A 23,689-nucleotide genomic window follows, 5' to 3' on the forward strand; every position below is an offset into this window, starting at 1 on the left:
TATGATTTTTTTGTTATAGTTAATAAAATTCTTATTTAAAAAAAGAAAGATCCAGGACAGCAACCAGCCCCAATGCAAAGTTGTTTCAGACCCACCAGCAGGCCTAAAACCAAGTAGTTTACATCACCAGTTTCATCCAAGGATCTCTAGAACTGGGAGTCAGAGCACACTCCTGCATCCTGCCAAGAACAGAATATTAGAAACTGTCCAATAATTATTCAGTACAAAAGGCTTCAGGGAGCAGTTTTTCAACAATGGTCTTATAACTGCCTTTTCCAGCAACACTGGTATCCTCAAAAACAGCGATTCACTGTTTCCCTCTGGCCCTCAGCCACTTGCCTCTCTTGCCAATGGTTTTCGGAGCCAGGAAAGGTCCAGTGTATATGGGGTGGCTCTCAACTCTCTGAGGATCCTGTCCCCATCTGGTTTGTTTTGTCTGTCTTCTGCTTGATTACCTTGTACAGTATTTCTGTTTTTAACTGCTCAGCTACTTTCGATTCAGCCATTTCCGAACTTCCTGATTCTTCTAAGCCATTTCCTGCATTTTCTGGTTTTAAAAACTCCGTTTTCTTTTAATTCCAGGGGTGGGCGAGGCACCCTAGAGTTCCCCTCCCCATTCTGGATCTCAAAAACTTCCTTTCCCCCCTTTCCTGTTTGCTTCCTTAAAAGCCTCTGCGCTGTATGCTGAGCAGCTTTACGTCCCCTTAGGTTTGCTTTTTTACACACACACACACACACACACACACACACACACACAGAGAGAGAGAGAGAGAGAGAGAGAGAGAGAGAGAGAGAGAGAGAGAGAGAGAGAGCTCTTTGTCCCCCCCAAACCATCATTACACGAAGAGGTAGTGCTACCTCTTCTTTCCAAATGTTCAGAAACATTTCCTGCTGCCAACGCGGGCGGGGGGAGCTTGGAAAACGACCGTCTCTACCCGTCAACATGAGGGGTGGGGGAGGGAGAGAACCGGGCAGGTTTCAACGGTTAGAATAACGGACTTCGGCTGGCAGAGTCCCTACACGGAGGTGCGTCCGTGACATTTTATCGGGGACAGTGGACTCGCTGTTTGTGTTTGCTAGACCGGGAAAGACAGACCAAAATCCTGAGGGGAAAGCGGGTGTTAGTAGTGAGAGAACCTGCCTGAGGGGAAACGCTTATTTTTCACGGTTCCCCATCCTTGTCAGAGTTGTGAGGCGGGGGAAATCAACTGTCAGAATAAGGTGGATGAGGAGAAGGGGACTGTGGGATTTCCTCAGGTCTTATGGGATAAGGAGGAAGGCTATGAAACGTTCTTTACAAAAGAACAGTACATGGAAGAAACAACAACAGAATCCCCTTCTCACATAAATTCAGGTTTTCAGAGCTGAATCTAGTTTGTTTATGCTGCTCTCCTCTTCTCCCTTGAAGAACTGTTGTGCCAACGTTTATACCTCCTAAACGACCTCTGGTATGCCATAGGTATTTGAGATTTATTTACTGAATTTCTGCCAGTTTTGCCATGGTTTGAAAGCAAAGAAAAAGGGGAAAAATCTGTACTGTTCTAATATGATTTGATGAGAAAACAAATGTTGATACAAGCTAGAATGTATAAATCTTTCTAAATATATTCACAGCCATGGGCTTGCGGTATATTAAGCCGCCCCCCCCATCTGTATTTGATTTGAAGAGAACTGAAATCTCTTTTATATACTGTACTGGCCTGTGACTGAAGGGTTACAGACCAGTATATATTTATCATTTATTAGCTGGGTAGCTGGATGGATTCCTGGTGGGTTAGATGTGGGTGGGAGTGCAGTTCCTAATTGTGTCTCTTGGAAGAAGAGCCAACCTGCATATTCTTGGACAAGCTGCACAGCCCAAGAGTCCCCAGAAGAAGGGAATGGCAAACAACTTCTGAGTACTATACAGTATGTGTAGAAAACCTGCAATAAGTCAGAGTCCACTTGACAGCACTTAAAATGTGGTTCGTTCAAACAAGGAAATACGATGAAAGGTTAGAATAGACGGGGTAGTAACTTTTAAATTTAAAAGACAGGATGAAGTGCAGTCGATATATAGCAAAACAATTATTGGAGGTGGCCATATGTCATAAAAGACAGTACATATTTTCAACTTAGACTTTTCTCACAACTCAGGGACAAGGTGGTTACTGTAAGCATGCTACTGAGTTGACCAACATGGAATGATGTTTACTAATACAGCTTCATGCTCATCAGTATAAGTATCTGAATATATAGAGTATGTGTCCATTCACAACACCTTACTAATTCTCATTTGTTTTGCAACATAGATTAGTAGAACTTTATAGTTGAAAGATATCACATGAGTTATCAATTCCAGTTCCCTACCAAAGCAGGAAATCCAGAGCTAAAGTATCCCTGACAAACGGCCATTTAATGTTTTGTTTAAAAAATCCAATAAAAGAGAGCCCACCACCAAATCTCCCCTTCTTGTGATTCAGATTTTACCCTCTGGAGGTAGAATGTTCCATGTTTCGCACAGCAGCCCTGCAAATATTTGTGATGGTGGAAATTTTGTGTTTTCATGCTAAACAGATCCACCTCACTTTATTTATTTATTTATTTATTTATTTATTTATTTATTTATTTATTTATTTATTTATTCACCACCACCCCCAGTCTGGCAGCCAAGGCCACTCTGGATGGTTTACAACAATAAACAAAACAATAAAATAACAAAATAGTATGACATACGGCTTCGTTTCTGGACCTTTTACTTTTTAAATATTTTTATTTTATCTATAACATAAACATAAACATAAAATACACAAACCAAAATACAATTTAACTGTGTTTCTCACCACCATAGACGGGACCTCTTGCAATAATCTTCTTGCTCCATCTATATTCTTCTTCTTTTATTGTCCTTTTCTCCAGAACTGCATTGATTCTTGATTTGGAGCTTTCCCTTTTCCTCTTGTTAACACATATTCAAAAAATCTGTTCCATATTTAATAAAAATTATTCTTTTTCAACTCTCCTTTCTTAATCTTTAAATTACAAGTTAGCTTATCATTTATAGCTGTATTCCATATTTCATTGTATCATTCATCCATTCGAAATTCAGATTTTGTTTTCCATTGCCTAGCTATTATTAGTCTAGCTGCTGTTAATAAATTGGTTATCTTTAGTCATGTTATCATATTCCACATTCTCAGATATTGATAACAAAGCAATCTCATGATTGAATTCTATATCTTTCACATATATCATTTAATTCTTTAAAGATTAGTTTCCAAAATCTTTGTACTTTTTCACATTCCCACCACATATGAAAGTATCTACCAATTTCCTTCTCACATTTCCAACAGACATTCAGATAACTAGCATTAATTTTATTTAATTTTGTCAGTGTTAAATACCATCTTAGAACCAGTTTACATTTTTTTCTCTTATTCTCACTGACATAAATCTTAAAACCCTCAATTTCCACATCTTCCTCGATTCTTCCTCATTTATCTTTTCCCAAAATCTTGTTCCCATACTAACTTCAATCCTTCTTTCTGGACCTTTTATTATTGCTCACAATGACTGCTCTTCAGAAAGGTGAGAGTGGAAATTGAACTTAAGAAGAGCACCTTTAGGTCACAAAGGTTCAACTAATTCAGCATTTTGTTTTTGGTGGTGGCCAAACACATCTTTAGGAACCCCATAAATGTCATGATGCCAATATTACTCTCCCATTGTTATTTTCAGCAACTGGAAGTTCCATATAGTCATAATAAGTAATAACTGTAATGTAACCAAGCCTTTTCTACTGCTTTTCTGCTGCTGAACTTCCACTGTGCTGCCTCCTCTTTGAACACAAGAGGCATGTGGAATAAATAAACTAGGTTTCATTACACACAAAATAAACAATGTTCATTTACATATAAATGCAAATCTGGGACAGTTTTGTTAGGATTATTTGATAGTTAATGCAAAAGCAAAAATATGCTTTTTGTTGTCTTAGGAAATCTATTTGTAGACAGAGCAGGAGGAAAAGATTTCTAAAACTGATTTACAGAAGCCAGTAGACCTGGCTTGCATGTTTCTGGGATCTGGTAGGAGCCATTATGAAGAAGACATGTGAGCACACGTCTCTGTAGGTGACAAGCAGAAGCAAATAGAAACTGACCACAAAGGAGAAGTAGAGAATAATGAAATATAGGGGGAACAAACTGCAAATTGATTTAGAGAAGAGAAGTGAGGAAAAACATACTCTGCTCTATGTCTATTTCATCCGTGGTTCAGCTCACTTGCTACCTGTTGGTGCAAGTAGTTCTTTACTGATGTGACCATAATGTATCTTTGAAGTATGACTGCTTTTGAATCATAATAACAAACATTCAAAGTTTGAAACTGAGTAGCTGATGGCACTTTCTCAGCATTTGTAACATCTGAATTCATGTAAAATCTCTGAAAACAGGTTGCCACAATGTTCTGATAATTTTAATATTATCTTGACATTAGAACCACAGCTGTCAGACAATGGATGAGAAGAAAAGACTTCAGCAAAAACCACTGGTATCTCGATTGCAGCTTAAACCAGACGACACAGAAGTGCCACATATGGTGAAAGGAAAGTTTATTAAGCCTGAGCAGACGTCTAGTGCAGAGGAAGATGAGAGTTCTCTTGTGAGAGAGCCTTTAATTTTTACACATAATTAATTGACATAGTTCATTAATGGTTATGTTTTATCCTTGGTGTGTGTATTTATTTATTTTTGCAACTTATTTACAGCCTTTCTCCACGAGAGCCTAGGGTAGCTAACAGTTCACTTAAAGATACAGATAAAATAACAATTTACAAATATCTAAAATCACAATTTTTAAATATGTAAAAATGTATCTAAAATTATAAATCACATACACATTCAAAAATTGCAAGTATAAAGTTACATATTAGAATGTCAGCTAAAAATATTATAAAAGCAATATAGGACTGTTACTTTAACTAATGAGACACAACTTAGTGTTTTAGCTTGCAGGAGCTAATGGATTAATGTGACTGGACCATCTAACTGAATGTTCTCTAATGATGTGTGATGGTTTTTACTTTATGTTAAATTTTATTCGTAAAACTCCAGTTGAATTGTTTCCTGCAGAAGACAGACTTAGTTTCAATTATCATTGCTTACATTATGTGCAGACTGGACCACTGTAATGCATTTGATATGTGTTTCCCTTTGAAGATGATTGGAAAGCTTTGTGTGGTCCAAAATGTGCAGCCAGACTTTTGCCCACTCCTCACAAATCACAGCATATGCTTCCAAACTTACGTCAGATCCGCTCGCTCCCAGGGTGATCTTTGCCACAGTTGGTCTTAGAGGTTAAATCTAAAAATGGCTCACATTAGGTTATCTTCAGATTACCCACTTTCTTTCATATGGGTTTGTCCAGGAATTAGAATCAACCTCAGATATCGTGGCCATAAGTACATGTAATAGACAATGCAAAGTAAATTTCTAGTGATTTTGGCTGCACACAATTCAAGCCTCGATTCAGTTTAAAAATTGCTCCAAATTTGCACTTTTAAAAATGGTACCAGGGCTTTCCAGCTACTGACAGGGCCAGGGCTGGGGCTCAATATGTTGCAAGAATGGATTTGCTGAAGCTGCCCCTCAGGCAAGAACAGCATTGCTGTCCAGTCAATGCCAGGGAGACTTCCCAGCCACTTTGGCACTGGCTGTCTGGTCATGTTCTTGCCAGGGGAACAGTTCCAGCAGTTCCATTTTAGTTGCATATGAAGTGGGCAAGCTGCTGTCCCACCCCTGGTGTTGTTAGTAGCGATGGGAAGCCTCTCAACACTGAGGCTAGTAGGCTGGCAGGTCTTGCTAGGTTTCTCAGGCATGTGCCCCTGAGAATTGCAGACATGACTCATTAATTGCCAGCTAGAAGCAAGTGAATATTTTGCATGCATTTAAAAAAAACCCAGGATTTCATCCAATGTGTTACATAATGGCAGCAATTTTATGTGCACTGTCTTGCAATCTGATCTCAGTGGAACTTCTGAGTAGATGTAGCAGCATTGTACAATTAGACTCTTACTGTCAGATTTTAGCATTGTATTTCATGTGTTTATTGTACTTGCTTTTAGTAATTAACTATATATTTATGCTTATATTGTATCTCTTAGGTCATAATGGTAAAATAGGGAAATAGTAGATTGTTGTATAGCATTATTGTAAGTTGGCTGGATAGCTCACTGAGCTGGGGAACCTGAATTCAGGAGTTCAATTCCACAGTGTGCCTCCTGGAGACTAGCCTTGGATTAACTACTCAGTCCTAGAAAGCCCAGAAGAAATTAAAGACAAGCCACTTCTGATTTCTTTCTACACAGAATATCCTGTGAAGTTAAAGTAAGTCAGAATTGACTTGATGGTATATATAATAGGAGTATCTTACCTGCAGGATCAGTATCCACACTTTCATTTATCCACAGTCTGAAAATATTAAAAATATTAAATGAAAAAACCAGAAATGCACATTTCCATTATGTAATTACCAGAATTGGCCACTAAAAGGAGCCAGAGTATTATGCATGGTTTTCAGATCCATGTGGGACTTGCTTTCTTTGAAAACATCCATCCATTAATGGAATATGCAGGCTCTAAAGTATGCTGAAACTAGATACTTGATTTTTTTCTCAATAAATGTTTAGTATATGATCATCAGTTTGAGGAGACAAGTTTCTGAAACTGTTGTACCAAAATACATAGGCGTGTTATCAGTATTGAATAATTTACCAATAAATTACTCATGCTTGCTCTAGAACAGTAGTTCCCAACCTTGGTTCACCAGATGTTCTTGGACTACAGCTCCCAGAAATCCTGGTGAGCATGGCTTCTGGGAGTTTTAGTTCAAGAACATCTAGGGATCAGTGGTTGGGAACCACAGCTTTATAATGAGAACACAAAATAAACTGCAGTGTGGGTGGCAAGTGTTATGACAGATAATTGATAACGCCACTGTGCCTGCCCACAGTAGTACATGTCTGACTGGCTAAAATTAATTTGCTCTGTCTCATACAGTTTTTTCCAGCTGAGACTCCTTCTGATTTACGCACAGCTGTTTATAGAGCAGATACTACAAGAAAATTAAAAATAAAAACCAAAGAAGAAAATATGCCTTTTGAATATGTGTACGTAACCATTCTATTATTTCTACACTATTTTGTAAAGATTAGAAGAATAGAGTTTAGATGTTTAAATAGATGAGTTGTGTATGATTCCCTTAATATTTCTAATTCTTTTCTGCTATATGGATGGAGTGTGATCAGGATTGGGAGGAGAGTTTTTATCCACCTCCAGCACTACTTTTAGTAGAAAGAATGGTGTACATTTTATTAATAAATAAGATATATCCCCCCCATCATTCTTTGTTAGCATTAAAATTACAGGTGCCAGAATAACGTATCATTGTTCCGTGTTTTAACTGCAAACCTCCTGAGATGAACAGCAGCTTGGAAGTTTTGGATATTAAAAAAGAAGCAAAAAAGAATTAAGCAACATTCTGTTTACACTGGGATACTGATCTTCCTAAGATGTGTTTCTTTGGGAGGGAAAAGGTCATATATGTTTTCACACTTTAACAAATCATTTTAATCGGACAATCCTTTTTCAGCAGGAAGAACACATGCAACTTTTTCATACTTTTTGCTGCTCCTTTCTGATGGAAAATATTCCTTTTGTTAGTGATGGGTCAAATATGAGTGAGCGGTAATAGGTCATTTGTAATTCAGAATCTTCCACTTGGGGTTGTTTGTTGTCATTTTCTTGTTTTCTATTGCTCTTCTCTTTTGTCCTCTCTTACAGTGTGTCTCTGTGTATCTGTAATATTTGTCAATCACACAAGTGATGGAGTATATCTGTCTGAAGGGCACAACAGTCAGGTGACATCCCAAAAACTATAATCCAGGGTGAGGAATTGTTATCTTCCAGATAGTTTTTGGGCTGCTACTCCCCTTACTGCTTGGCAGTGATTATTGGCCATAACTGTCTAGATCTGATGGGAAATGTAAGCAAAAATATTTGGAAGACCACAGTTATTAGTTTTTTTATACCAATTTTCATTTGGCTTAGACTGGTATTTTACTACCACTTAAAATATAAATCTAAGAGAAGTCTAATTTATTCTGGAATGTAAGCACCAGGAGATAATTTACAGAGTAAAAGTGATGGGGGAAAAGGATGCTACTATTCAGTTAGCAATGTTTGCCCATTCGCATACCTCTTTTTGATGCCTGGCTCAGGAAAAATAAATTTAGGATGGATAGGAATTTGCAAGAGTTAGTAGAAGGTGTTGAAAGAACTGTACACCCAACTCTTCAAAGTAGGATATCACAAGACACCCGTTGTCTGTTTAGAGGTATCTTCTGCTGCAGCCCATATGATTAATAGTAATAATTATTAATTATGTAATAATTGTAATAATGATTAATAGTAATAATCATAGCAAGGAGAAACGAGGGCCTTCTTAAATGAACCATGCAAAGAAATAGAGGAAAATAATAGAAAGGGAAAAACCAGAGATCTGTTCAAGAAAATTGGAGATATTAAAGGAACATTTTGTGCAAAGATGGACATGATAAAGGACAAAAATGGGAGGGGCCTAACAGAAGCAGAAGACATCAAGAAGAGGTGGCAAGAATATACTGAGGAATTATACCAGAAAGATCTGGATATCCTTGACAACCCAAATAATGTGGTTGCTGACCTTGAGCCAGATATCTTGGAGACCGAAGTCAAGAGCGAGTAGACATGGTCTAGAGGGGCGGGGTAAAAATCAAATCAAATCAAATCAAATCAAATCAAATCAAATCAAATCAAATCAAATAAATAAATAAATAAATAAATAAATAAATAGATAAATAAATAAATAAATAAATAAATAAATAAATAAATAAATAAATAAATAAATAAATAAAGTGGCCCTTAGAAAGCTTGTCTAACAACAAGGCCAGTGGAGGTGATGGCATTTCAGTTGAACTATTTAAAATCTTAAAAGATGATGCTGTTAAGGTGCTACACTCAATATGTCAGAAAGTTTGGAAAATTCAACAGTGGCCAGAGGACTGGAAAAGATCAGTCTACATCCCAATTCCAAAGGAGGGCAGTGCCAAAGAATGCTCTAACTACCGTAGAATTGCACTCATTTCACACGCCAGTAAGGTTATGCTCAAAATCCTACAAGGTAGGCTTCAGCAGTATGTGGACTGAGAACACCTAGAAGCACAAGCTGGATTTCGAAAGAGCAGAGGAACTACAGACCAAATTGCTAACATGCACTGGATTATGGAGAAAGCCAGAGAGTTCCAGAAAAACTTCTGCTTCATTGACAATGCAAAAGCCTTTGACTGTGTGGATCACAACAAACTATGGCAAGTCCTTAAAGAAATGGGAGTGCCTGACCACCTTATCTGTGTCCTGAGAAACCTATACGTGGGACAGGAAGCAACAGTTAAAACAGGATATGGAACAACTGATTGGTTCAAAATTGGGAAAGGAGTACGACAAGGTTGAATATCATCTCCCTGCTTATTTAACTTATATGCAGAATACATCATGTGAAAGTCTGGACTGGAGGAATCCCAAAATGGAATTAAGATTGCCGGAAGAAATATCAACAACCTCCGATATGCAGATGATACCATTCTGATGGAAGAAAATGAGGAGGAATTAAAGAACCTCTTAATGAGGGTGAAGGAGGAGAGTGCAAAAAGCGTAACATAAAACAAACAAACAAACAAACCTAAGATCATGGCCACTGGTCCCATCACCTCCTGGCAAATAAAAGGGGAAGATATGGAGGCAGTGACAGATTTTACTTTCTTGGGCTCCATGATCACTGCAGATGGTGACAGCAGCCACAAAATTAAAAGACACCTGCTTCTTGGGAGGAAAGCGATGACAAACCTCAACAGCATCTTAAAAAGCAGAGACATCACCTTGCCAACAAAAGTCTGAATTGTCAAAGCTATGGCTTTTCCTGTAGTGATGTATGGAAGTGAGAGCTTAGACCATAAAGAAAGCAGACCACCGAAGAATTGATGCTTTTGAATTGTGGTGCTGGAGAAGGCTCTTGAGAGTCCCCTGGATTGCAAGGAGAACAAGCCTATCCATTCTGAAGGAAATCAACCATGAGTGCTCACTGGAAGGACAGATCCTGAAGCTGAGGCTGCAAGGAGAACAAGCCTATCCATTTTGAAGGAAATCAACCCTGAGTGCTCACTGGAAGGACAGATCCTGAAGCTGAGGCTCCAATACTTTGGCCATCTCATGAGAAGAAAAGACTCCCTGTAAAAGACCCTTATGTTAGGAAAGTGTGAAGGCAAGAGGAGAAGGGGATGACAGAGGACGAGATGGTTGGATAGTGTCACCGAAGCTACCAACATGAATTTGACCCAACTCCAGGAGGCAGTGAAAGACAGGAGGGCCTGGCGTGCTCTGGTCCATGGGGTCACAAAGAGTTGGACACGAATAAATGACTAAACAACAACAAACCATTAGCCTCAACTCATAGGAATCTTTGTATATTCCTTTGTGTATAAAAAAGTATTGGCCCTTTTGCAGAGCTTCTTTTAAATTCTTAAAACTGTCAGAATGTCTTAAATGAACTTGAGACTGTCAAAAGAGTTAAATCAACTCCAGTTTCAAACTTATGAAATGTTCATTTAATTGAATAAAATAAAATAAAATAGAATAGATTAATTAGGTAAGATTTTATAATAAACTTATTTCTTAAGAATACTCCATCAGAACAGCTAACAGGCGAGGGAATATCTGGAATTGTACAGAATTATTTAGTCTTGAGTTTGGTAGTTGTTAAAAAAAGGACATTTTCACAAACCAAATGTGTTTCTGCAAAGAGAAGGAACTACCATATGCAGAGGGCCTGATCATGCATCTTATAGTTGATGCCCTGATATAATTTGAAGAGAGATAAACCATGGAAGTGTGGACGGGAGAGTCACTGTCAAGGATCTAATAGTGTAAATTTTGATGCCTGTGGCTGCCTGGTCATGTCTGGACAGGTGTCCTGTTGGTCAAAAACCTGTTTATGAAGGCATAACATACAGTTGCACCTTTGTAGATATCGTGGGTGTTACACCTGGCAACAGGAAATTGCACAATTTGATTGCACATTTGGTTGTACATCCCTGATACAAGCAATTGTGCAGTGCATTAGCAGAGCCACCTAGAGTGGTTGTTCGACTAGATAGGCGGGATATAAATGCTAAATAAATAAATAAATAAATAAATAAATAAATAAATAAATAAATAAATAAATAAATAAATAAATAAATAAATAAATAAATAAATGCTTCATGGATAGAACTTCTGCCTTGGCATTATCACAGCTAAGTCAGGTGTAATGTCGAGTTCTAGCCATGTTATTATGCAACAGATTTTTGCCATTTGATGAGAGAGGGAAAATCTTTTGTCAAAGATGGATTGAGCAACCTTTCTTCTGACTACTTATTCCTGAGAGCACTTCTTTGCCCACTCACATTGAATTTATATTTCCCCATAATGTCCCCTCCTTCACTAGGTAAAAGTTCATACTATGTAGAAAGCTCCTCAATTAAAATACTGTAATGTGTTTATATATTTCCTTTTCCCACACCAGCATTGTACCTGCTTGAGGCAATTGGAGCAGTCATGTAAAATTTAGAACTATAGAAGAAACATATAGTAATTATCATATTATTTGTTTCTTTTTCACTTCTAGTTTCTCAAAAATACATAAGAAAAAGGTGAAATCAGTTATTGATCAGCCTACCAAAATGACTGAGTGGGGTCGATGTAGGACCTTGGAATACTCTGAGATGAAAAATATGACCAGAGACAAACTTTCTATAATTCCTTTTTATGAAGAATCTAATTACACAACTGATGCATCAACAGAAACCCTTTCTGAAAATGAAGGAAAGTATAATAGATAGTTTCAGGCTGGAAAAGTTTTCAACAAGTTCATCATAGTTAAAATGGTGGAAAAATTCAGAAATAATGAAAAATTAAGACACTTCTTGCATTCCCTCTCCTTCCTTCTCTCCCCCCTCCCTGACTGCTTATGTGCATTATGAAATTGTTGGACAAAAATAAAATTAAGGGAGATTCCTTGGCTATAGTTCTAGATCAATCGTTTTCAGTTTTCTGTTCCTTGTTGTCCCAGACCACTGATCATGCTGGATGAAACTAATGGGAGCTCTCTTACTTGAGTCTCCGTAATATTTGGGAACTCAGGTAGGAGAGCACTTGTCCAGGTAATGGACTAGGACACTGGAGAAAAGGCTCTGAGGCAGTTTGAGGAAGGTAGCCAGATATAGAACAGGATGGTACTCTTGCTTATTTGAGGGAGTGTGAAAGAGGACATTTCAGCAAGTGTAGCTTGACTTTTGTATCTGCTACTCCTTGTGGATAATCATATGGAGAAAATAAATTGCCATTTCACTGGCCCTTAATTCTGTTATATGTTTTTGAGTATAAATGGAAGTTATATAAAAATGTGTGTTGTAGAAAACATAGAGACTAAAGTAAGAATATAGATAATATTAAATGGAAATGTAGTAATAATATGAATAAGTATATTCTGGGATCAAACTTAGAACAATGGTTGTATATATTAATTATCTCTTACAGATAAAAGTGAAAAGTCTGAAGTTCAAACTGTTTCTACACAAATAAGTTGCCACAAAAGGGCATGCATTAAATTTCACAGATTTTTCAGGCAACAGAAAGCTGCTCCCTCTTATGATAAAACAGGTGTGTTTATCAAGCGTCAAATATTTTTATCACTGCTGATGAAAATAACACTGCTTCCTATTTGGGTTATTCTCTGATGTGTTTTACTTCTGGCAAATATATAGATTTTTTGAAAACTGTAATATTTCTAAATTCATAATTTCTTTATACATTATGTAATTCACTGAAATTACACTTAAAAAATCTTACACTTTCTCTGTGTACTTGATGTTTGTACCTCATACTCTGCTAACTAAAAATAATGATCAATTATTCACAACATGGTACTGCTGAACTTGAGATGTTTCTTTTAAAATTCAAATGAGAATAGTGAATACTTTGTTAATATTTTGTGATGATGTGTACATGTGTAGATATCATGTTTAGATATTGTTTTATACTTTGAGGATAAAATTATTTCCTATAAATCATACAAGATCACTGTATTGTCTTGTACTGTCATAGCTTTATAGAGTTGGATATGAAGAAGCCTAGTTATCTCCCATACTCATGTGCTCCCCACCCCTTCATCCTGAACAAAAGGGTGACTTTTGAATTTTTCCTAGAATCTTAGAATAATGGAGTTGGAAGGGGCCTAGGTCTCCGACTCCAATTTCAATTTTGCTTCTGTTAATTGTGGCATTTACTGGGAAATATTAGAAGTGGCTATGGCTAATTTAAACAAGCCACCTTCAGAAAGCATGATTTGAAAGTGGCTTGCTTTAAATCAACCATGGTTTGTCTCTTTAGATGATGTATCACTTTGTAAATTAAGCCGAAATGGAAGTTACAGAACTCCTTCTTGGTTGAGTGACTGGAGGAGAGGAAGGGACATAGCATCTGAGTCCTGCAAGTGGCTAGTATATTTCATTAGGATGTCATTTGAGAACATTTTTTAACTATTGCCAAGATATAATAACACTGGCTTCTGTTCTCCTCTAGAGCCTATATATGACGATGTAATGTTGCATATTTTGAGACTGAGAGAAAAACTTGCATGGCAGACATCATTACCACTACGTGGATTTAAAGCTGAACAAAGAGATTTCGCTAATTTTTATAAGATCACATTACCGGTACGTTACTTATAATTCAAGTTGGTTTGTTTCATTAACTTGTTTAGGATTTAGTCCATGACATTGATGTTAATGACAAATTTCAGAGAATCAGACTCACAGTTGAATCTCATGCTTATCTTCTGGTGATCAACCAATGACATGAAAAAGGTAACAAGAGCTTTGAAAAATAAGAAAAGCTCATGCTGTAACAGGCAGCCATCTTTCAACACTTAAGGAATTCCTGCTTCTAACTGCATGCTAACAACATTATCTACCATGACCACAGGTGTCTCTCATTTGCCTCTACCCCTGTTGAGTGAGGGATTTTCTATATGCACATGTATGGCCTCCCTGACACCTCTCTCAAACCACCTATCTTCTCGGTCCAAAATGAGTACATCTTGGTAATTAAATGAGTGTCCTTTGTCCTTCAAATGAAGGAACACTTCACCTCCACAGAAGCCAAGAAGGAAGATGGAGACATTATGTCTCCTATTTATCATGCTGCCCTTTCATCCCTCCCCAGAAAGATTAGGACCACAAACACCAGAAGGACCACTGTTAACGACAGTTAATGACTAGAGATGAGGGTATTCGTATTTGTATACAAATATGAATATCCTTGCACAGGTGGAAATAACGAGGGTCCACTCATGATTTTGCCGCTGCTGCTGGCTCCACAAAGGCTTTCTATCATGCTGTCTGCAGTAGATTACCAACTCCTGGAAGGAGGCGAGATGACAAGCCTGTCTGCTAGATGACAGAGTGGCTAATCCATTGTGGAGAACAGTGTGATAGGAAGCCTCTGCAGAGCCGGTGGCAGCGGCAAAATCATGAGTGGACAGTAATCCTTGTTATTTCCACCTGTGCGGGGATATTCATATACAAATACGAACACCCCCATCTCTATTAATGACCCATGAAGGAAAGTGGAGAAGGACTGCAGAAGTGGGATTTTCACTCACTCCCAGTCCTTTGTCCTTCTAACAAGCCTATTCAGACCAGGGGGAAGTGAAATCAACATGGAGGATATATCAGGGATCTCCTACCAACTCTCCTCAAACTGAAGAAGCCACTTGGATGAGTAGTAAAACATTTCAACTTAATAAGAAAGAAGTCCAGTTGCCATGACTCAAGTTCCAGACACTTCCAAACTTGTTTTCATTCATGGTGAAGTAAACAGAAAAACATGAGCTTTTCTAATTCTACAACCTTTTTTCTATGCACGAAAATCCAAAAGTTATTGAAGCAATGTAACTTATTTAGAACTCAAAAGCATGTGACCACTGAATTGGATATGCATTCAGATTTGGGAAATATTTGGAATTCACTACATAATACCATATTCGGGTAGTTCTGAATACATCCAAACCCAAATTTGAGAGTTTTAAATTTCTTCTTCATGGCCTCTGTGAATGCACACAAATGGGTTGTTCTGTACCTGCGCTGAATGTCTCAGAAGATTTTAGAGCTTAAAAGTACAAAGTTAGTGGGACATTCCCCTGTGGAGCACATGCTCCGCCCACCTAAGTTTCCCCTCAGTTCCTTTTTTCTGACATGCTGATTGGAGCTCTAGTAGAGCGTGTTTCTGAGCGATTTTTAGCAACTCTATTAGTATTTCCTCTTCCAATCAACACCTAAATTGATAGCTTCTTATTTTCAAATCAGCTAATAAATGTTCCCCTGTCAGTTCTGTTTCTTTGCCTTTTCTGCTTTTGGCTTCCCACCCCTCCCCCATCTCCTCAACTGTCTCTCCCTCTGGTTTCCTGCTCTTTGTGGCCTCAACAGCTCCTTTTAAAAGGTACAGTGGTGCCCTGCAAGACGGGTGCTCCGTTTTGACGATGAAATCTCATCACGACGAACTTTTTGCGATTGCAAAAGCGATCGCAAAAGGATGTTCCCTATGGGGGAATTTCACTTTGCGATGATCAGTTCCCTGCTTCGGGAACCGATCATCGCAAAGTGATGATTTTTTAACAGCTGATCAGCGGTTTCAAAATGGCCACCCGCTGTGTTTTCGCATGGATTCCTCGCTGCACAGGCAGCGAAAATGGCTGCACTATGGAGGATCTTCGCTGGGCGGTGAGTTTGAAGCCCGTAGGAACGCATTAATCTGGTTTTAATGCGTTTCTATGGGCTTTTTAAAATCGCATCACAACGTTTTTGTTCTACAGCGATTTCGCTGGAATGAATTAAGATCGTGATGCGAGGCACCACTGTACATCGGCTGTTCAAATAAGATCCTATTAACTGATGGCCACAAATGTTTTTATTCTGCTTGGGCGAGTAACACCCAACCCATTTCTGTGCGGCATGTAAAAAACTGACCAAGCGAGCATTTAAGCAAAGGCTCCAAAGGCTCCGATCTCACCTTTGGGAGATGGCCATGAACAAAAAAGGTTCACACTCTGGTGTCAACTGGTAGCCTATCTCCCCACACTGACCTCTCAATGGCTGATCCAGCCAGGTCTCAGCCCATTCTAGCCCTGCATCAGGGGAGGTGATTGAGGTCCAACTTTTGGGATTGGACTCTCCTCAACACTTTCCCTGAGGGTATTGGGAGGAACAGAGGCACACTGGCCTCTCGATGGCTGGTGTGCCATGCAGCCAGGCCTCGGCCCATTCTGGCCCTGCATCAGGGCAGGTGATTGAGGTCCAACATTGGGAGAAATGGAAGCACTGTTCTCCTCCTTGATGTATGCCTCCATACGGAGAGTACTGCCAGTATACCAATTTTCCACGGTACCATCATTTTGACGTGGAGAAAGTTGTCTCGTATATCGATGGTAGGTACGAATGTCAAGTGCGGTGTCAATACTCTCAAGCCAGAGCAGATGAGAACTCCATTGGGGACACGTTCATGACAGATTTGAACAGGGAATTACTTTATTGATTCACACCAATACCACTCATACGATGGACAATTATCCACCTCCGACACTTTCAATTGAATGTGATCCTCTTCGCTCCCTGGTGGCCGAGGCAACCATGGTTCACTCACCTCAGGTTGATGTCAATGGACTCGTTTAGACTCTCTCCAGTTCCCGACCTTCTAACTCAGAACAATGGGATGGTTTACCATCCAAACCTTCCATTGTTGAACTTGACAGCTTGGAGGATACTCCTGCCTTGAAGCACACCTTGGATCGAGCACGAATACCATGAACTCAGCTTCCACATGCAAATAAGTGGAAAGCCTTCCTTAATTATATGGAAAAAATAACTTAGCTGCAATACGTGTTTCCTTGAAGACACTACTTACCTTCTTACTCCATCTCTTCGAATCTGGACTCTCTCATTCCACTTTAAAAGTCCATATATCAGCCATTGTTGCCCATCAACCAGATAACTCATGTCTGGTACCAAAGGTAGTGGGGCAGAGACCTCAGTATCTCCTGATTGGGGTTGCCATGGGTTTCCCAAGGGAGTGGGGTGAGAACAAAACCTGACAGGGTTGTGTTATCAGAATCAGATCCTGTTCTTCTTTGAACAGAATCTGCAGGCAGTATAAATGACAGGTGTGGTAGAAGAAGTAAGTGCTTGGTGAAGCCTGCTCCCATTTCAGAAGGTTCTACAGTCATGTCCCACTTAATGATTACCCCGCATTACAACGAATCCACTTCACGACAATGTTTTTGTGATCGCAAAACAATGTTTTAAATGGGTTTTTTTCACTTTGCGAAGATCGGTTCCCTGCTTAGGGAACTGATTCTTTGCATTACGATGATCAAAACAGCTGATTGTCGGGTTTTCAAAATGGCCACCAGGTGCTCAAAATGGCTCTCCGCTGTGCTTAGGGAAGTATTCCTCGCTATACAGGCACCGAAAATGGCCGCTGTATGGAGGATCTTCGCTGGACGGTGAGTTTTTAGCCCATTGGAATGCATTAACTGGGTTTTAATGCGTTTCAATGGGTTTTTTATTTTCGCTTTACGACGTTTTCGCTCTACAGCGATTTTGCTTGAATGAATTAATGTCGTTAAGCGAGGCACCACTGTACTGAGAGCAGTGGGAGAAGGAGAAGAATAAGACAGCCTACAGCTGCTATTATGCACCCCTTCATCAAAATCTGTCATGCAGCTGTCTTGTTCAGCACTGACACTATGAAAGAGCAGTAGGTGCGTGTGTGTGTGTCTGCCAAGACAGTGGTAAGGAATCCTCTGGTTCAACGTGAATCAGACATGTTCCAGTGATGTATTTGTGCAATCCATCCAGGGGAAAGGCCCAAAAAACATGCTGAAGAAGGCAGTTTTCTCCCAAAGGGCCAGTGTGCCAGAGCAGGACAAAGATGACATAATTACTTAGACTGACACTGTCAGTCTGGCTGACACTAGCACTGCTGCTTTTGTGGTTGAGAAAGAGATTTATAAAGAGCACCAGACATTGCCTTCCATATCCAGGCCATGCAGTTCCACCATATTTGAGGAATGGTTTACCACCAGTGGGAGCTGCCCTTTGCAAGTACACACATATCTGACATGGGGGATGAGACTGAAGGAACTCAGCTGAGCACTATTTAAGACACACGTGACACTGATATCTTCCCTGCCCCTCTAGTTGCATTTGCCTCATCAGCTGCTAGAACTAGTAGTGCTGACAGATTAGCAATCCCTGTTAGGAATATGCAGTCAAAAATTGGAACTCCTCAAGCATCAGTAATTTAGAGGCACTTTCAACAGTGTGCTCATGTTGTTAGTCTGTTTGGCAGTCTGTACATGTGCAGGATTAGTTCAGTCCTTCTCTAGGTGCTCTGAATGTTCTACCCATGTACTAGTTATGCTGCTGGTGTTGGTGTCCTCAGATACTAACCTGTTTTTTAATCAAAAATGGGAGAATTGTTTAAGAGTTGTATTCATCTTTGCATATAATGTTGGAAGTGTAACTCAACTTAAACTTGAGAGGATGCATGTCTTTGCATGGGGGAGAGTAGAGACAGAGGACCTTAGTTTTCTAGACTGCCCTTTACCTGCTCTGACTTTTCCTGACCTTCCTTCAACCCTAGAGTGCTATTCTTAGATTGTTAATATTACTTACTTCTTGCACACCTCTCTTGTCCCTCCAATCATTCCAAGTCTCAAAAAGCTGAAATCCACAAGTTAGTGTTGCTTTAGTACCTCTTCATGTATTTTCTCCAACATGTAATCCATTTGTTTGTTGTTGTTTTTTTGTTAATAGGAAGCATTACAGGAAGATGATGGAGAATATGTATATTGTCTCATAAGAAGTAGGGATAATCCTAAAGCAGCCTATGATCCATACGATCTTCAGGTAGTTTCTGCAGACTTGGCTAGGCAAAGTAAAGAATATTGGACTATTACAGCTACAAATGTCTCCAAGGTAATATAAGCTTTTTCCCAACTTGTAACTGCAAATTACTGATCCCTTGATTAACATCTCTACTTTGTTCTCACTATAGTTTCAGCAAACTACTAATACTTTTTGTAGAATTATTCAAGAGAAGATGATAACCAAACATTGAATCAGCAATTCAGATAATGAATGCATGCATTAGCCACCTGAGACAATTTCATCTCAGATCCTAGGATGTCCCTATCAAATCATACAGGTGCAATTTGTCATCATTCAAAAGCACCACAGAATGCAGTTCCAGACCAGAATGATGTCCTTTGTGGTTCGTTTCTTTGAAAGTTGTCCAAGAAGTTTTGCTGCTTTTGCTAAGGCTGTTTTATTTTGGCAGACTTTCAAGCAATAAATGTGGAGCTCATGAATGCTATATTTATTGAATTTGTAGATTTTTAGATTTTTAAAAATCTCTTAACATGTTTTAAAGGGAAGTTTTAATCTTTTTTGTAATTGTTTCATTTTTACAATTGTTTGTGGACTAGAGCTCTCAGAATACTGGCTTGGAAAATTCTGGGAGTTGGAATCCAAAAACCTCCCAAAACAAATGGCACATCCCTAATGGGTATCCCTTCACTACTGTATATGCATAGAAGCCATCCAGATTGATAGTTAAACCATACTTCAATACTGACAATAGGTTAGGGGTCTACCACCAAAACTGAGGGTGGCAGACTAGTTTAGGAGTCCAGGAAAGGTACACACAACTCTTCCACTGAAACAGGGAAATGACCAGCATCCGCCAGTTGAGGTGGCTGCCTCACTCTGTCTTAACAGGCCACTTCAACTCTTGCGGCATCATTAAATGTCAGTCTGCTTCAACATATTCAGTGACTCCTGCACATTTCTCAAAATGTTCTGAGTGCATCTTTGGCACTTTGTGTTGATCTTCGCTTTGATTATTACCTGGCCTGCTGTCTATTGGCATTCTGTCATGTGGTTCCCAGCTGTAAGAGGTGCAAGAAACCTACAACAGAATTGGCAGCAGCTTTGTACTTTCCAAAGGACAGTCATTTTTCACAGAGAAATTAAATTCTGGAGTAATGACTGTTGTATCAAAAGACTATATCTTTCAGTATCTAATGCAAAGTAGTAAAGGATAGCTGGTATTTAATGCTGAAAAAGACTTAATGCAAAGAAAACAAATAGTAGCAGTTGAGTCCCCATTATTGTAGCATGTGCAAGAGATAAAGTGATTTGCTGTTGATATAGAGTGTTGGTAAACTGCAGTGGGTGTAGGGATGGACTAGGTCTCAGGATACCTGGGTTTTGTTCCTAATGCAGCCATGGAAACACATGGAGGCAGGTAATGGTAAATAATAATAATCATATGTCATCAAGTCAATTCTGACTTATGGCAAGTCCTTTCAGGATTTTCCACATAGAGGACACATAGAAGTGGTTTACCATTCCTTTCTTCTGTGGGTGCCCTGGGACTGTACAGCTTTCCCAAAGCTACCCAGGCTGGCTCTACTCAGTTGAGACACAGTGGGGAATTTAACTCACAACCTCTGCAGCCAGACACCTAAACCACTACTAAGCTATCAGTAAAAGAACTCTCTAAATGTTTCCTATACCTTGAAAACTCTTTTAGAGTCACCATCAGGAAGCAATTTGATAGCACATAACACATTTTGTCATGAAATGAGTGTAAAGAATAGGGAAAATATTCTATATAGACTGCACAGTAAATGTTTTTATTATTTTTGTTTCATCTTTTAAAAATTAATTATAGTAAACTCTTTAATAAATTATACAGAAATCTGTTTTAAACTCATTCTATGGAAAGCAGTGATAGATTATCTAGAAGCATTTGAAAAATTTAAAAACTTGAGATCTTTGTGAAGCTTATGAAGGGGGATGCCAGAGGTACAGATTCTACAGTAAGGCTGAAATATATTAGTAAGCCACAACTAGAATAGGCCTAATGAATCAATGGAACTTATGGAGGTGTTGACTCACCAGATCCCCACTGATTTGGTGGATCTACTGTCCACCAGGGTCAGATTTCAATCTTCGGACAGGCTCTGGTCACACCGCAAAAAACACACAAAAACAAAAACAAAAAACCCCCACAAACCTGGGATTCGACCATTGTTAAAAACCATCCTGAGTTTCACGTTCACACAATGAATTCCAAACTGTGCATTTATTTTCCTCTGAGCTACATTATTTTATTTAGAAGCAAGTTAAAATAAATAACCACCAGAGGGCTATTTACATTAAGCAATGTGAATATTATAGCCAGTTTTAAAAGGTAACATTTCAATTACTCAGTAGGAACGCAGGAAATGACTCAAAAATCACATGACTTGAGTCAGCTAAAATTAAAATGCTACATATTGTGGGGTTTGTTTGTTTGTTTTGAGAAGTTGCTCCTTGACTTTTGGTGAAATCCTTAGCATGATTTCACTGACCTATCTGAGGTTTCAAGGACTGCTGTTGATTAGATGTGTTTAAAGATGGCGTAAATGTGAGTTTATTTTTTTCAAAAATTCTTAATGACACTGACCATTCAGTTTTCAAACAGTCTTCTAGGTTTCTTTTGTGTAGCATTGCTATTTCTTCTTTTTAAGCAGATATAAGACTGGTAAGTGATGGTTATGTATGTTACACAAACTTCCTTTATAGTTTGCTGGCACCCTTTGGAGTGCTTTATAATGATGAAAAGTAATTTCTATATGCCCTATTTCCCGAAAATAAGACCTAACCTGAAAATAAGCCCTAGTATGATTTTTCAGGATGCTCGTAATATAAGCCCTACCCCCAAAATAAGCCCCAGTTGAGTGAAACTCCGCCCTCCAATCTTCTGCAGCAACCAGAAGAAGATGACATGACTGTATTTGAATAAATGTAGATTGCTGTACATCAAAAAAATAAAACATCCCCTGAAATAATCCCTAATGCATTTTTGGAGGAAAAATTAATACAAGACCCTGTCTTATTTTCGGGGAAACACATTCAAAGACAGTTAGTCAGAACTGAAACTAGTTGTTTATTTTTTTCTAGTTTACCTTAGAGTGTAAAAAAGAAGAAATGGAAATAACACCGGTAATGGAGTGGTTGAATGAAAGGCAACTTTATTATGCATTACGTAGTATTGCTCTTTGTTTTAACTTCAGGTGAGGCATTCTATTATGTTTTAAATCATGATGGGTTAGACTGAGATATGCCTTCTTATGTGCCAAAGGGCTTTTACTAACTTAGCAAAATATCCTTACCCAATACAGGCATGGAAATCCATTAGCATTTGCCATGTGTCCCCTGGTTTTTAAATTAAAAACTCATGCTACATGCCCCTCAGCTGCCACCAGTTGATTACATCAACATTACCTATTATTAATAATTGACGTCCAGGCCATATGCCATTTTTAAACAACCAAATAGAATTTGTTTATTGTTACAGCAACATTGTTAACTCTTAAACAAACATCCCCCTTTATCCACTCTCAAACACCACTCTTCCACCCAAACTCCAAAAACTCTCTCAGCTATCCATCTCTCAATCTCAAACTCCCTATCTTAATCTCCCCCTCCTCCTCCTGAGTCGCTTATATCTCCATACTCTGCCCCTCCAGCACTCCCATTGGTCTATGCAGATAGCATATCAATATTCATGACCTGGGCAGACGCCACAGAATTCTTCAGATTATGTTAGGCATTGTACAATCTTGTAGAAACAGAAATGCAACAGACATCCCATTCAGAATATAATTTTTAACCAGTTTGTATACAAGTGTTGAAGAGAAAAAAGGACCTTCAGAGTGGACATGACTACAACTTCTCAGAGTACTGAACATAATTTTATCTCAAGTGGTTTCACATCTCTGCTACTCCTGTTTGTTTAAAACATTTTTACACAGCTTTTGGACAAAATGACTCTGAGATGCACTTACGTATAACAAATACACACATTTTTAGTTATGTGCATATATGTGCACATAATTTTAGGTGAAAAGATGGAAAGTTTTCAGCTTATTCTCTATAACCAATACATATGGTACCTGTGAGAGAAGTGCTAAATGTGGTGCTTGGTGATATTTATGTTTCTGTGTGAGAGAAACTTTACAACTCTGATCCTGGCTCTAGGTTTGCTTATGCTGGTTCATCAAACAGAAATTAATAGAGAGGATGGAACACCAATCAGGTGACTGAAGGATTGATATCAAAGATAGCAAAACAGAAATGATAGGAAACTTAAAGATATGTCTTTCAGCATATGGGAATCTTGCAGAAACTGAATGAGGACCTTTTAAAGTCTTTCTTCTTTCCTTCCTTCCTATCAGACTGTTGCACAATTAGAAATTATGGATATATATGAAATATAGGAAAAATAAAAACAAAATATTAGAAATTATTGTCATCTGTGGTCCTAAAAGGACTGTTGGCTCATTTTGCTCATCAGCAAGTTTGCAGTGTAACCCTGCTGGAAATGGTTTGGCTGGCTGCTTTTATTGCAATTATTAATGTAACTATATTTCATATTTCCTAGCCTTTTCACTGTTAACACCATACCCCAATTAA

At 38.6% G+C, this 23,689-nt stretch overlaps 2 protein-coding genes across 2 annotated transcripts in view; both read left to right on the forward strand.

Moving 5' to 3' along the window:
- Window positions 1-914: 914 nt before the first annotated feature.
- On the forward strand, window positions 915-12,649 carry LOC144585801 (uncharacterized). The gene is made up of 4 exons (XM_078382992.1): window positions 915-1,026; window positions 4,474-4,638; window positions 7,035-7,144; window positions 11,734-12,649. The coding sequence occupies exons 2-4, from the start codon at window positions 4,492-4,494 to the stop codon at window positions 11,945-11,947; spliced, it is 471 nt and encodes a 156-aa protein (XP_078239118.1). The 5' UTR covers window positions 915-1,026; window positions 4,474-4,491; the 3' UTR covers window positions 11,948-12,649.
- DNAH14 (dynein axonemal heavy chain 14) overlaps window positions 12,476-23,689 on the forward strand; it is a 334,274-nt gene continuing 323,060 nt past the window's right edge. Inside the window, 5 exon segments of the mRNA XM_072989973.2 lie at window positions 12,476-12,485; window positions 12,645-12,767; window positions 13,689-13,822; window positions 18,980-19,141; window positions 22,175-22,287. Coding sequence (XP_072846074.2) covers window positions 12,476-12,485; window positions 12,645-12,767; window positions 13,689-13,822; window positions 18,980-19,141; window positions 22,175-22,287 — 542 coding nt within the window.

Source organism: Pogona vitticeps, chromosome 1 (assembly GCF_051106095.1).
Source record: "Pogona vitticeps strain Pit_001003342236 chromosome 1, PviZW2.1, whole genome shotgun sequence".
Lineage (NCBI taxonomy): Eukaryota > Metazoa > Chordata > Lepidosauria > Squamata > Agamidae > Pogona > Pogona vitticeps.

What these genes read in the sequence shown, in the direction of transcription:
- LOC144585801 (XM_078382992.1), top strand. Translation starts at nt 4,492, where the DNA reads ATGGATGAGAAGAAAAGACTTCAGCAAAAACCACTGGTATCTCGATTG. An exon ending in AGGAAGATGAGAGTTCTCTT is followed by an intron (nt 4,639 to 7,034) that starts GTGAGAGAGCCT and finishes TGTCTCATACAG; the next exon opens with TTTTTTCCAGCTGAGACTCC. An exon ending in AATATGCCTTTTGAATATGT is followed by an intron (nt 7,145 to 11,733) that starts GTACGTAACCAT and finishes TTTCACTTCTAG; the next exon opens with TTTCTCAAAAATACATAAGA.